The sequence below is a fragment of the Channa argus genome, chromosome 20 (assembly GCF_033026475.1).
Source record: "Channa argus isolate prfri chromosome 20, Channa argus male v1.0, whole genome shotgun sequence".
Taxonomy (NCBI): Eukaryota; Metazoa; Chordata; class Actinopteri; order Anabantiformes; family Channidae; genus Channa; species Channa argus.
The window spans coordinates 10,100,556-10,114,648 of NC_090216.1; the positions used below are offsets into that span (position 1 = coordinate 10,100,556).

Here is a 14,093-nt window from a genome sequence, read left to right on the forward strand (position 1 = left end):
CTTTAAGCAGTGCAGAATGTTTGAGTTTGCTTTCCATGTGCTCATAAAAGGTCTCATCTTTCCTCTTTATTGGGATCCATCTTCATTCCGTGCAACCATTTATCCCAAATATTTCTTTTTTGTCCTTCAAATATCCACCTCTTATCTCCCCTTTCCTCCCTCTTCTCTGCTTGTCTCGTCTTTTCTTTACATGACATCTGCCCTTATAAACCCGTCTGTGTTTCCACTGGTATTTTATTTGTTTACTGTATCCAGGGACCTGAGATCTGAGAAAGAGAAGGCGGGGCAGCTGAGCACTGATGTGCGCTGTCTGGAGTGATTTCAGATGGACATGCTGCTTCTAAACTCAAAGAATACAAAAAATACTACACAAAATGCAGTAGACAAGATAATTAATTAAATGACTTTAGTTTTATTACCATTAATACACAAGGTTGGAAGTGTCTACCACAAGTTTAAAAATCTTTATTAAAATGAAAAATCTGTGCTGTTACTGTACCCGTTATCCTGTGGGTTCATATTACAAATAAACTTGGAGGGGTGCCAGGGAGGTGGAGGAGCAAATGGACAACTTTTAGAGAAAACAAACAGCGCAAGAAGGAAGAGACACACCAATGTTATGAGTGTGGTGTCTCCAATCTGTCTACATTGCATTACTGACCAATCTCTGCTGTCTTCCCTCTTTTGTGTGGGAACTCAGGCCTGTCCACACTGTCCCCAGCTGGTTCTAGCAGAGGAAAAGACAGAGGAAAGAGCAGGAAGTCCATATTTGGCACCGCTCCAGCTCGATGCGCCACAACAGGAGAGGTCACAACCCTGAGTCGGACTGCTGGGAAAGGTACACAGGGCCAAGGGTTTGGGTGTGAGCATGCGTGGTTACAAAAAAAGGGGGCTTTTGATGTATTTTTGTTCCATTTTCTGTTAATGTAAATGTGACTCGGAGGTTGACCAGGTGTTGGACTCCCACTGAAACATAAACCTACATTTAATGGTGTAGATTAAAATTGAGCTAATTTGAGCATCAGTAGAGGAAAGACTAATACCCTTAAGGCACAACCAACACAGCCTGGAGGGAAAAATAATCAAAGTGGAATGCGTCATCTACCTCAGTAGCATCATTGACAAACTGGAAGGCACACACACACAGATGTTAAGGCAAGAATCAGCAAACATCTGGAATACCAGTGAACTCTCCTGTTCACACCAAGGTCAGACTTTTCCCCCAACCTCAAGCCATTCTGGCCCTACAGAAATGAGATGTGGAGGAGGGCTGTTACAATGAAGTTTGCCTGAGGAGGTTTCTAATACAGCTTGCAATGCCTGTGGCATAATACTTGCTTCTTGCCGAGGATGACTCGAGAAAACAGCAGAGATGGATTCACCACACACTTCAGATGCCAAACACAAATGTAACAAAACAGACTCATACCTGGAATAAACAAAAGAAACAGGAACGTGTGGTGAGGAAACATCAAGAACATGGCCTAGATCAATTGGAAAGCCTGGTTTAAGATGACTGGAATGCCTGTGTTCACAGCCTGTGCTATAAGAGGGATAGTCACCTGTCCAGTCATGTCACAGCATCATTTGTATTTGTTATAGTTCTGGTTACAGCAGAGCTTATTAAGTGCTTGTTTTAGATAAAACTATTACTGTGTAAAAATTTCATGTTGTCAAAACTAAATATTGACCAAGGAAAAGAGCTATACAAGTTGAAAACTTGACAAAATATTTCACTACAAACTTAAATAATCAGGACTTAATAGGCAACAACTTATGGAGAAAATAGGTTTTCAGGGCCTCTAAATCTGTCCCCCTTATTTCCTCGTCTAGGTGGCTCTGAGCGACTGAGCTGGGAAGAGCAGCAGACTTCTCCCATCCTCAACCCCTCCACCTCACTCAGTGCCATCATCCGCACGCCCAAGTGCTACCACATCTCCTCTGTCAATGAGAATGCTGCCAAGCGACTGTGCCGACGCTATTCTCAAAAGCTGATCCAGCACACTGTGTGCCAGCTGCTCAGGACTTACCCGGCAGCCACCAGGATCGACTCAACAAACCCGAACCCTCTGCTCTTTTGGCTGCATGGTATTCAACTAGTGGCACTCAACTATCAGACTGATGGTAAGAAAGACGTGGAGAGATGCTCTTTTGTTTTCGCATGTGATAGAACATCACATCTAACAAGAATCTTTTCTTAGGAACTTGGGACTCTTATTTTTTAACAAAATATCACAGTCCCAAATTGCTGCCAGTGGAAGATATGGGGAGGAAAGAATTTTCTCTATTTCTCTATTAGTTTCATATTTTACATTAGAAAATAAGTCCAAGTCCTCTTGTGTTTTCTGACTTTATAGTAAACAAAACATCTAACTTTATGGGGGCTTTATAAGGAGTCTAAGTCACATTTTTAAAATATGAAAATTATTTCTTGTGCCTTTTTTAGGACTTTTCAATCACAATTAGCTTTAGTGCTTAACCATGTTTACCTTTTCTCAGTTTCTTATCTATTCACTCTCTCAGGCTCTCTTATTCCCTTTTTCATTTTTCTCTTTCATTCCATCTTACACTGTTCATTCTTAAATCATTTGTTTGCTCTTCATTTCTCATGTTTCTGATCTCTGACATGACATTTTCTCTACAATAAACAATCTCTCTCCCTTTTTTCCCCTGTACTTCTCAAATCCTGATTTCTCTCCTTATTAACTTGTTACACAATTCTATCTATTCTTCCCAGACCTGCCAATGCAGTTAAATGCAGCATTGTTTGAGGCCAACGGTGGCTGTGGCTACGTCCTGAAGCCAGCGGTGCTCTGGGACCGTAGCTGTCCACTTTATCAGCAGTTTTGTCCAATGGAGAGGGATGTGGAGAAAATGACCCCCGCCACCTATTCCCTCACTGTAAGTAAAGGCAACATCCTCACTTAAGCATCTTAAGATCTCACTCAACATCTTAAGCTTTCAAACTGATTTCAATTTCAAGAGTGTTGCATATGAATTTTCTGAGAAGGATCTTGACTGATAATGTCGATTCATGAATTTATTACGCATTATATTTCTGCATAATTTTGATGGCTAGGTGTTGCTGTTATAAAATATTGAATTCACCATTTCAGTAAAAGGTGGCGTAAAATGCAGATAATTTAAAAAATCATCATAAATATGAAATAATAAATTCTGCTACCATTAACACAATGTAGATTTGTGAAATCTCAAAGACTTAAAATCTTTGTTTGGTGTATACCTACAACCTTCAATGACTTCACACTGGACTGACTGGACACACACACACACACACACTTAAGTATTCAGGTCCATAAGGGTGTGTTTTGACAGTTTTATTGTAGAGTGATCTACACGTGTTTTCATCATATATCAGCCAGGAAGGCCACCCAGTGGCATATACCAGTGAGTGTGAACACAACCTCATAAAACATACTCACAAGTGTGTGTGTGTGTGTGGGGGGGGGGTTGCTCAAGTTTTTTTCAAATGAATGACAATAAGTTTGGATTATCATTTTTGTGATTATTTGTTACTCATTAATTATACCATAAATCATGTCTTCTTTTTGCCTTCAGATTGTCTCTGGACAGAATGTTTGTCCTGGTAACAGTCCTGGCAGTCCGTGCATTGAGGTGGATGTTCTGGGCATGCCCGTCGACAGCTGCCACTTCCGAACCAAACCCATCCACCGCAACACCCTCAACCCCATGTGGAGTGAGCACTTTCAGTTCAGTGTGCACTGTGAAGAAATGTGTTTCCTTCGCTTCGCCGTTGTGGAGAACAACAGTTCTCAGACTACTGCTCAGAGAACTCTGCCTCTAAAGGCTCTCAAGCCAGGTAGGAGACCAGATACTATTAAGAAGAGTTGAGGATTGGATGGACCTAAGTTGTAGATGACAATTTTATAAACCATGAAAGCATGTTTTTCTTATTTTACAGGGTGTTCTGAATGTTACAAATCTACCCTATAGCAGAAATTGTAGCTGTGCCTGTAGATGCTGTTCATCACCTCCAAACGTAAACAGAAACTTAAGGCACAAAAGAGGTTCACATTTTTGCATGTGTTTCAGGTTACAGACACGTCCAGTTGAGGACGCAGCACAATGAGCCACTTGAAGTGTCCAGCTTATTTATCTACAGCCGCAAAACAGAGGAAGGACTCTCTGGAGGTGCTACTCCCTCATCCTCGGTAAGCCTTACTCTGGTCAAGTCCTGAGATTGTTAACTTTTCAATAACAGAGACTTAAAATAATGTCCAAGAATATTAAAAAAATTCTGTTGGCATTGAAAGCAACCTCTAAATCCATCCTGCTTTGCTTTTGTTTTATCACATTCCCACTGCATTAACCAGGACAGACTAGTAAAGCAGAAATGTCATGAGAACATGTTTCATCGCAACCTCCTGCTTTCCATTTCTCCCACTCTCTACACAGCTGTTCACCTCAGAGGAGAAACGTGCATCTCAGTATCATAGGGTGACGGTTCATGGAGCTCCGGGTCCTGAGCCGTTCACAGTGTTTTGTATTACAGAGCAGACAACAGCCAAACAGCTGTTTGACACGGTTAGTGGCTAAAACGTTACAGGTATATGGTGCTTGGTTTAAATGAGATCCCTCAACAGAAGACAGTTCCCTGTACTCTTTGTGCCTCTTGAGATTTTGTTTGTCGTATTGTGGTATTCTCGTAGGTTGTAGCATCGTCAGAGAATCCAATGGAGTACTTCCTTTGTGAGGAAAAGATTCCTCTGTTAAAGGAGCGCAGTGAGGTGAAGCGCTCTGCTCAGCATCGGGCTCTAGCACCTGAGGAGGAAGTAGTCAGACTGCTTTACAGCTGGAACCCTGAGGAGGGATATGTAGGGAGGATCTGCCTTAAAACAAGAGAGGAGGTAGGCACAGAGAGCAGAAGTCTTCATCTTCTGTGTTCCACTTGACTTCACTTTTTTAGTTGACTTGTTGAATAACATATTTATTTTACTGTTTACTCTCTGAAATCATCAAACTGTACTACAAAAATGAGCCTTATTATGCAGAGTGTGGCTCCCCCTCATGGTCATATTGTACAAATAATGATGCAGTGGTGCAGGGGTGTGTGAGTGTATACATATATATTTAAAGATACTCTGGGGTTTTAACATTTTAGAACTTAAATGAGAAGTACACCGTGTTGGAGGGAGAAGAGGAGGTGAATGTAGGAAGCAGAGACGGAACCGCAGGAGGAGGAGGAGGAGGAGAGGACGATATGTTCTTAGTCCAAATCCATGAAGTTTCACCGGAACAACCTCACACTGTGATCAAGGCTCCACGTTACAGCACCGCCCAGGACATTATACAGCAGGTGGGACGTTCAACGAAGCATTCACTGTTTCTGTAAAACACAATGTTAGTGTTGAACGTTGTATTAATTCTTTTTCTTGGCCAGACTCTGATGAAGGCCAAGTATTCCTACAGCATCCTGTCAAATCCTAATCCCTGTGACTACGTCCTGATGGAAGAAGTGACGAAGGATGTAGGCACTAAAAAGTCCTCCACTGCAAAGCCTATGCAGCGAGTGCTGCTGGATCATGAGTGTGTCTATCAGGCTCAGAGCCGCTGGCGAGGCGCGGGAAAGTTCATACTTAAACTCAAAGAGCAGGTAGCTCTAAACATGGTATGGGACTTCCGATGCTTAGTGCTCCCTTAGTTTCGCCGTCGCATGTTTGGCTGCCTGCTCGTGTTGAATTAAAATTGCAGCTTTACACTACATGTGTACTTATGCCTTGCACATAAAAAAATCATCTTGCAAAAACTGTCAAACCTGGATGTTGTTTCAATGCAACAATTGCAGAACGGCTTGTGTGTTTAACTTGTCGGTTTTTAATTGTGTGTGTGTTGCTGCTCTGTTTGTTTTTGTATTTTTTACTGCAGTGTTCCGTTTTTATGTGCTATATGTTTTTGTCAGTTTGTATTTATTTATCATCCTTTTTACACAGACACATTTATCAATATGAACATGTTGTTTCATGACTTGCCTTGTTAAATAAAGGTTAAGTATTTTTAATTTTTTATTGTTTTTTTAATATATAACAGAATGGGCTTAGAAAATAATGTGAACAGCTTATATGACCAAAACAGAATAAAGCACGGAAGATAATTTCTATATGTATTTTATCAATCTTCATTAACACGAATTTCTGTTTACAGATTGTGCGGGAAGACAAAAAGAAAGTAATTTCCTTTGCCAGCGAGCTCAAGAAGCTGACTAGTCGCGGCCGCAGCATGACGACTGGCAGTGTGGTGGATGGTCCTGCTCAGAGTAAGGATGATAGAGCTGCATGCTGTGTGGCTCTGACTGAGCTCCAGGAGTGAGGCTCACACTGTGCCTGGTGTCTGTGCATGGATAGACAACAGAGGTACCGTATGTTGTCTCTAACAGCTAACAGCCAATCTGTTTCTGAAAGATTTAACGACTTAACACTTGAACCCAGGGCATCGTTTTCTGGATTTCCGACCCTAAAACTCAGTTTGCCAACAGGTTATGTACAGAACTGAAATCTCATAAGGTCACTTTGGATCTGTTTCTATGACACTATTTTACAATCATTCAAATACCATTTTTTATTAACAGATCAGGTTTATCTAAAACCAAACATTTGAAGAATTGAGGTGAAATCTGGTGCCAGATGTTTTTTTTTGATAGGCTGGTAAGGTGTGAAATCCATGCATCGTAAAATATAGTACCACATTTATATGTTGAATATAATTTTACCAAAGTAGAAGCAGTACCAGCGACAGATGTCTCACAATTAGCCAAGAGTGTGGGAAACTTTTTCAAAAACCTTTTTTTAACCAAAGGTTTAGTGTCATAGTATTAGATATTAGCACCATTTATCAGCTATAAAATAAGTATTGCCCTGTAGCAGTGTTTGAATTTACTTTGTATTTTGTGTCGTTTTTTAAATTATTCTATATGATGCAGTGTTGCAACAATTCATAATGGCTGTAAAAATGCAAATGAGGTTTACAAAAGCACTGTGCAAAATAGGGGGGAAGTAAGAGGGAGCTTTGTATGAGAGGAGCTCTAAAGTCACCACTACTTCATTTTGTATTGATACCAGCATGAATAGGCAAATGCTGGAAAACTGCATAGCTGCTGAGTGTTAGAGGGATTTTTCTGCATTTGGTGAGTCAGACAGCAAGAACTGCAGTATGACCTGATTGCCATCTGCTGAGCCAGAGCTGCAGCATACAAACCTCACATTCTCTTCCTTAATTTAGCATTTTCTACTGGTTGACACTGCTAAATAGACTAAATAACCATCTTTGTGTAATTTATATATGGGCAAGGGCCTGTCACTGGCAAGTTGCTACAGTATTTGTTGTTTCTGTGTTTGACGAGGAAAAGCTGAAAAAATTCCCAGAAATCCAAGTCATAATTTGGGAATAAATATTGTTTCCTTTGCAGGGCATCAGTCTGCAGTTGCAGGTCTGAAGGCACGGATGTTTGAGGGCAGGGTGGGAGCACGAAGGTTCCTACAGGCCTCTTCCTCCTTGTCCTCTGGGTGCGAACCCCAGCCTGTCCACCTGCCCACCTCCTCTCTTTCGTCCCTAGCCTTAAAGCTTCACATCCTCAGGAACTGGAAGATCCACAAATGAAATGAAGAGACTTTCTTATACTTGGAGGATTCCTCCTTTCACGAGAGTCAGGGCATTTGTGCCACTGTGGAATGCTTGGACACACTTCTCATCAAGTCCTGAAGGAGTCAGATCCTGCATTGTGTAGGCTGAGTGAGTGAAGGACGTTCAGTCCATTGGCTTTGCTGAAGGAAGGAGTTTCTGATTGGAAATCCCACACTGCGTCACTTTAGAGCAGTAAAGGTCATGTGGGCAGGCAGCTATGGCTCCTCTTGGTAACGGTGTGGAATCAGGGGAAGCTGCTGTTGTTGACGTTATCATTATCAGGGATGCAAAAAATTATTTGACATTTCTTCTCTTGCCAGTTCTTGCTAGGAGATTTTGGAAAAGAGAGCGCATGTCTGAGTCACATTCATGAATGAATGTGGAATATGTCTGCTTGTAGAAATGCCAGTTTTTATTGTCATAACATACACTTAAATATAAGTGTGGGTGACCTAGTAGTGAATCTAATTTCTCAAAGAGTTGATTCAAAGACGATTCAAATATGGGTCCACAAGATTTGGTCAATTTGATAATTGACCTGTCTACTGGTACCTGCACTCAGATTGACAAAGATCCTCTTTGAAAAACTGAGGCAGAGATGATGGAGAGTATGACGCTAAAACTGTTTATCTCTATTTCTTAGAGATGTGTTCAGGCGGCTGATAAGCTGGCGTTTTTTTTTTTTTTTCGTCCTTTTCTAGTCTCAGAGTACTTTAAGGGCACATTTTGTGGAAGCGCTCACAGGAGGAGACAAAATACCAATCATGCAACATACCACCACCTGTAGCAGTGATTTAGGTTTTTTTTCTCGAGCACTAGTGTTTCGTCCCTAAAGGTGACACAACACAGCAGCATTTTAACAAAATGTGGATTAGCAGCATTAACTGTGGGGCAATTTCTTGTCAGTTTTTAGTAGTGTTGTCCTCTGTTGCTTTGTATACAGCTTATCCAGCTGTATCTCTGAGGAGGATCTTCAAAGTATTTAAGAACTGTCCTCATTTTCCACAAATCACTACATATTTATGTTGATGCCAATAAAATACCAGTCCCACGACTTTTAAAATAACTTGTGTATTTAACCTTTTTGTGTACCAAAAAACACACAACAAACTTTCTTTTATGAAATAAAAGAATTATTTAAAGCTACTTGAGCTACAAGAACATTACACTAATACAATGCAGTCTACAATTGGAAGAGAACAAAGATTAAATTTTTCATCACAAGGACCTGATACTGAAAAAAAGCTGTGCATTAATGTGTAAGTATTGCCTCAATGATTTAAGCACTAACCCTCTTGGAGAAACACATCAAGGTCTTGTTCAAACAGCGTTTTGCACATTTTTGTTTCCTTTTGCTGTTATTTTCAGTGTTTGTTATTGTCCTGTTAATGACAGAAACTTGATTGTTATGAGATGGTCAGTACTGTTTTAATATGATCATCATATTTATTACTTTAAATTTTAGCCCAGTTGTTGTGAATTAGGTTTTAAAGAAAGATTTTGAATTGTTTGCCATATATACTGAGACTGAGCCCAAATTATCCAGTTAAACCATTGTTAAAAAGAACGAATTATATTGGATTTAAGTTTTTATTGGCCTGGATTTACTGTGCTTTATTTAATATGAAATATGGTAAGTGTATATTACTGTAGATTTACTACTTTTCTTTCTCATTTGCGTTGCTTCACTTATACAACTTTTCCTTTTCTTTGTTTTGATGTGTAACATTTCCATATTTTAAAACTTATTTTCTCTCTTTAAGGCATAGATTTGTTTTATTTGGTACTTCAGTTATTAATATTATATAATGTATTAAACTTGCATAGCTCTTGTAGTCACTCTGATCCTTGATCAAGACGCATTTTAACAGTGCACAGCTACCTCACTGCACTGTGAGAAAAACAACGTTCCCCATATGAAAGTAGTAGTTCAGGATCTTTGAAGCTGGTCTTAACAGAAACTTGAGTGATTGTTAATACATATATAATGATCTTGCTCATTAAAAATTTCCCTGCTTTTCACAGTTTGTGTGAATAATTCCAACCAGAACACAAGCTAAATGAGAGCTGTACAGCCCTCAGTCCCTTATAGGGCAGGAAAACAATCATCATGGGTTGAGTTAATTTGAAAGCATATTTGTACTTTAAAGTTCCAACAGCTGGAATGTTTTTCCAGTGCTTTTTAAGTTATACAGATGGCGTGAATTAGTTCCTGCTACTATGGTTTTTATCTGTTAATCTTAACAAGCCGTGGGTGAAAGTGTTCCACAGATTCCTTCTTAGAAATCCTATGTGGACAGAGTGAGACTAAGAGCGATCAGAAACGTCCACCAATCCTTCTAGAATTTAAAGTCTGACACAACTGTTTGTACCGTGTCTCTGATTCACACTCCAGTAAAAGATCGGTAGATCATTTCCCTCAGGCAGCTCAGGAAAACAGAAGTTACTAAAATTTGTCTTTCAAACATTGTGATTGATTATGGACTGCTGACATTTCATATTAGTCTTAGGTAAACTTTTACTTTTTTTTAACAGAATGAAGGCTCTACAGCATGGCCCCCATTTCTTACAATGTAGTTGCTTCCAGGTGGAAATGTTCACGGACACCGTGACTTTTTAAGTTTCTTTAAAACAAGCTTCAAAGATAATGAACTATTTTTTTTAACACCCCCCCACAAAATTTTTTTTAAAAATAAACCCTAAACATCCCTTCTCTGTAACCAGCTGTTTAACTAAAAGCATTCTAAAACCACTGGGTGAAGAATATATTATGCTCTTATCAAGAAGCACATTTTCACCTTTTTAACAACGTAAACTGAAATGCTGAATTTAACAGTTTTCCTGAACCTGCAGATGCATGATGCAGTCAGTAATTTATCGTAAATGATGTATAGGAATTTCTGCATAAAAGCCTCTTACTTTCATGTAAAACTGCTTGATGCCATGTAACATTAAAATTTTAGTGCAATAGTGAAGTTTTGTCACTTCAACTATTTGTTTTACTGACACAATTTACGCACAAAGACTCTTTTGTTGTTGTTGTAAAGCAAAGAGTGATCCATTAGACCAACCGTAACACACTAGTAGAAGTGGGAATCCCAGGAAAAAGGCAATATTTTAGAAACTGCTGGATAGAAGTAAACTGATAACTATGTGAAACCATACTCACCTTACAAAGGAAGGGACATGTTCTGTTTAATTGTAAATTTGTGTCCACTTCATCACATCTTGTTTTCCAGTTTTCTAACCTATAGACCTCATTTCTGAATGTAACATTTCTTAACTTGTTGAATCTGAAACAAACCTTATTTATTTTATTGTGAAGCCCTGGTTGGCATCGATCTGTTTATGTATAATTTCCTGTAAGTACTTTTAAATATGGTTAATTTATTTCAGTATGACAGAGAATAATCTCTAGTGCCCTAACTTTGCTCAAACCTATTTAAAGATGTTTTTGTAAAATATTTAGTATTGTATTCTTATTTCTGGCATGTTATCCTGCACTACACAGCAGCATCGCTAATGCCTTTTAACTTTGTTTTCATACATGCAGACAATTTCAAAATGTTTTGGTTTTGGTGTATTCGTATCCACTGAATTTGATGTGTGTTTGCTGACTATAGGCTACTGTTTCTGGGGTATGTGCAGTAGGCAGTACCTTTACCATCCACACTATCTGTGTAATGATGTGGTTATCAAGTGAACATTCATCTATTTACTTGAATTTTTAAATGGATGCCAATTGGTGAGATTCTCATAACAGGATCACAATAAAAAATAAAATAAAATAAAAAACTAACTTGTGGTCTGTGTTCCTTCAGCATTGGTGGAAACCTTTACTTCAATTCTGTGCAAAAGTACATTTTTAATTACTAAAGTTTTTTCATTTATGCTAGCAACTATTTCTAAGCAGTGAAAAGGTAAATATTGTCCTTTTTAGCCATAGTTGCTGTATGATTATACGAAAATACACAAATTTACGCAGTTCTTCATAAATGATCAGTGACAGGGCCCTACTGTGTCTGCTGGTCTAGCTCCTCCCTCCATGTGATAGAACGGTCAGGGGCTTTGTTTGCAAGTCAACTCACAGCTCCGTCAAAGATTTAGTTCAACGTCTACAAATTTCATTCATAACACATTACAACCATTGTAACGAGTGCAGTACCTTAGGTTGGATGGTGCTAATGTATCAGGCTTGTTTGGTTGCATCAGCATCACCAGCTTTGGCGTCATAGTTCAGACTGAACCTACACTGCTGCTCTGGTCATCAGGCAACTTGCTGTGAATTTGAAAAACCACACAATCTGGAATAACCACCAAGGAAGCTGCAGCACCAGCCCATAAGACAAATCTGTAATTGAAAAATGTCAGCCAGAAATTATTTGTGTGAAAGTTACTTTATGTCATAAAGGAGTCTGTGTCTCAAAGTCATTATTGGTCTCAACAGCTCTTCACCATTATGGTTTCAATGAATCCTTAAGTTATTACTTCTATATATTGTTTAATAACAAATAATTTATGCACAATTTCAGATGCTGGGACACTGTGGTACAACACAAAGTGAAATTATGGGCAACTGATAACAATAAATGCTTTAAGTATCTGTAAAATCTTTCCTGTGAATCCGTATTTTTTATGCACAGTATCTGCTCAAACTTAAAAACCTATAACCCAGATTTCTGAGTTATTTTATCAAATTCCCAGTAGAAGTCATGGTGTTTGACAATTGTAACCTGGGAAACCCGTGTAAACAGAGGGGTTGAGCAGTAAGCGCTCACATTTCAAACACAGTAGCAGCATAAATCTGTTTATGAGTATGTTACACAGTTATGAGTTTTGGTGGGGATTACTATTCAAAGTAGTATCAGTGACAAATATTACTTATTGAAAACATGTAACATGGGGCTAAAATCAGGTGAACTGCTACAGTGTCTGCCCAGCTTGACATAGTGCTGAGCTAACGTTGTGTTCCGTCGCTTACAATAGGATTTAACAACAGACCAAAATAGCTCCCACCCAGAACAATCTATGAAAACAAAGTTACACAAAATTGTTTACTAACCATTTACAAATGTCCCCTTGCGTTAGAAAATTATATAACGTTCTGCAGGTGCCTCAAGACGAAACAAGTTAAAGGGTTAAAAATCGGATTCATTGATTGAATAAATGTGCTTATGTCTCCTATTCTGCTGCTGAACCCATGTTTTTGGTGTCCTCAGAAGAGTTCTCTGTAACCAAGGAAACACAAATACCCACCATTGTAGGCCACGGTATAGGTGATGCTGACATCCAGGTTTCCGTGTCAGGGCTTGGACGTCACAGAGGCCGCAAAAAGCTACACGGCCACCCACACAGGGCTTCTTCTAGCTTCCTGAAATACAGACATTTTCAGATCTGCCAGGAAACATGATCTGATTGTTATTTCAGCTATTAAATTAACACACATATTCAGGAGACTTCTAAGACATACGGCAACTTGTTCAAAAGAGGTATGACGTGAGCTTTAACCTTTTCCCTCTGAGGGGCCAGAGCCTGAACCTGACAGTCATTGTGTGTTACGTTTGGTCGTCAATATGAAGAATCAATCTAAATGAAGTTTGAATTTAGCCCTTTTTAACGTTATTCGAGCTAGTAATCAAAACTTTTCGTGCCTGTGTCAAAGATTAATGAGCTGTCGTCAGTCTGTCTTCTCTCCCAATAAAGCACACTGCACTCAGCAATCAGTGACATTATCAGCTTATTTGGCTCATTTGCCTGAGACAGTAACAGCAACTTAGACGCGTAGGCCCCTTCCTTCCAGAGAGAGCTGAAAATAAGGCTGTCAGGTACAGTCCGCTAATTCCGAGCAATAAAGAACACTTTGTTTCAAATATCTCAACTGGCATGACACCCTCCTTTGAGTTCCTTAATGCAAATTATGCAGTCATCAAATTAAATGAGTTTTAGAACTTAGTAATTCTGCAGCTTAATGGCCCAGGTTCATTGCAACTTCTAATAAACCAAATCACTGTGATGTGGTTCACAATTGAAAAGTTCTCCCACCGGGTAGTGAACTTTGATAGGTTCTTGTGAGTGGAATTTCTTCGGGAAACAGTGGAATAATAAAAATAGTAATCATTAAAAAAATAATCTCCCTTGTTTCAAACTGTATCAATTTAATTAAAAGAAAATTATAAATGTCACTCAATGCCACCCAAGAAGATCAAGGATATTCAAAAATGTGTATCTTTTTGCATTTGTTATTACTGCGTATAACATTCTCGTGTTTCAAATATAGCTCTGATATTGAATAAAGTACTGCCTTATTATTTACTTTGAGCAGGAGAAACAAATATTGGTGGGTGGTGGTGTTTGGTCTCAACAAACAACTGCTCCCGGACAATAAAACAAAACAAAACAAAACAAAACTATGTCACATTACCTCTTTAAAAACA

At 39.0% G+C, this 14,093-nt stretch overlaps 1 protein-coding gene across 13 annotated transcripts in view; it reads left to right on the forward strand.

The window, feature by feature from the left end:
• plce1 (phospholipase C, epsilon 1) overlaps window positions 1-7,582 on the forward strand; it is an 82,000-nt gene extending 74,418 nt beyond the window's left edge. For 9 of the 13 annotated variants that reach the window (XM_067487629.1, XM_067487635.1, XM_067487632.1 and 6 more), the window contains 11 exons: window positions 701-838; window positions 1,834-2,124; window positions 2,738-2,901; window positions 3,580-3,841; window positions 4,075-4,193; window positions 4,438-4,566; window positions 4,692-4,889; window positions 5,144-5,338; window positions 5,423-5,650; window positions 6,184-6,392; window positions 7,445-7,582. In XM_067487629.1, coding sequence (XP_067343730.1) covers window positions 701-838; window positions 1,834-2,124; window positions 2,738-2,901; window positions 3,580-3,841; window positions 4,075-4,193; window positions 4,438-4,566; window positions 4,692-4,889; window positions 5,144-5,338; window positions 5,423-5,650; window positions 6,184-6,348 — 1,889 coding nt within the window. In that variant the 3' untranslated portion in view covers window positions 6,349-6,392; window positions 7,445-7,582. The remainder of the gene's footprint in view (window positions 1-700; window positions 839-1,833; window positions 2,125-2,737; window positions 2,902-3,579; window positions 3,842-4,074; window positions 4,194-4,437; window positions 4,567-4,691; window positions 4,890-5,143; window positions 5,339-5,422; window positions 5,651-6,183; window positions 6,393-7,444) is intronic. The other 4 variants (XM_067487633.1, XM_067487634.1, XM_067487638.1 and 1 more) reach the window with 1 other exon arrangement.
• The last annotated feature ends 6,511 nt before the right edge of the window (window positions 7,583-14,093 follow it).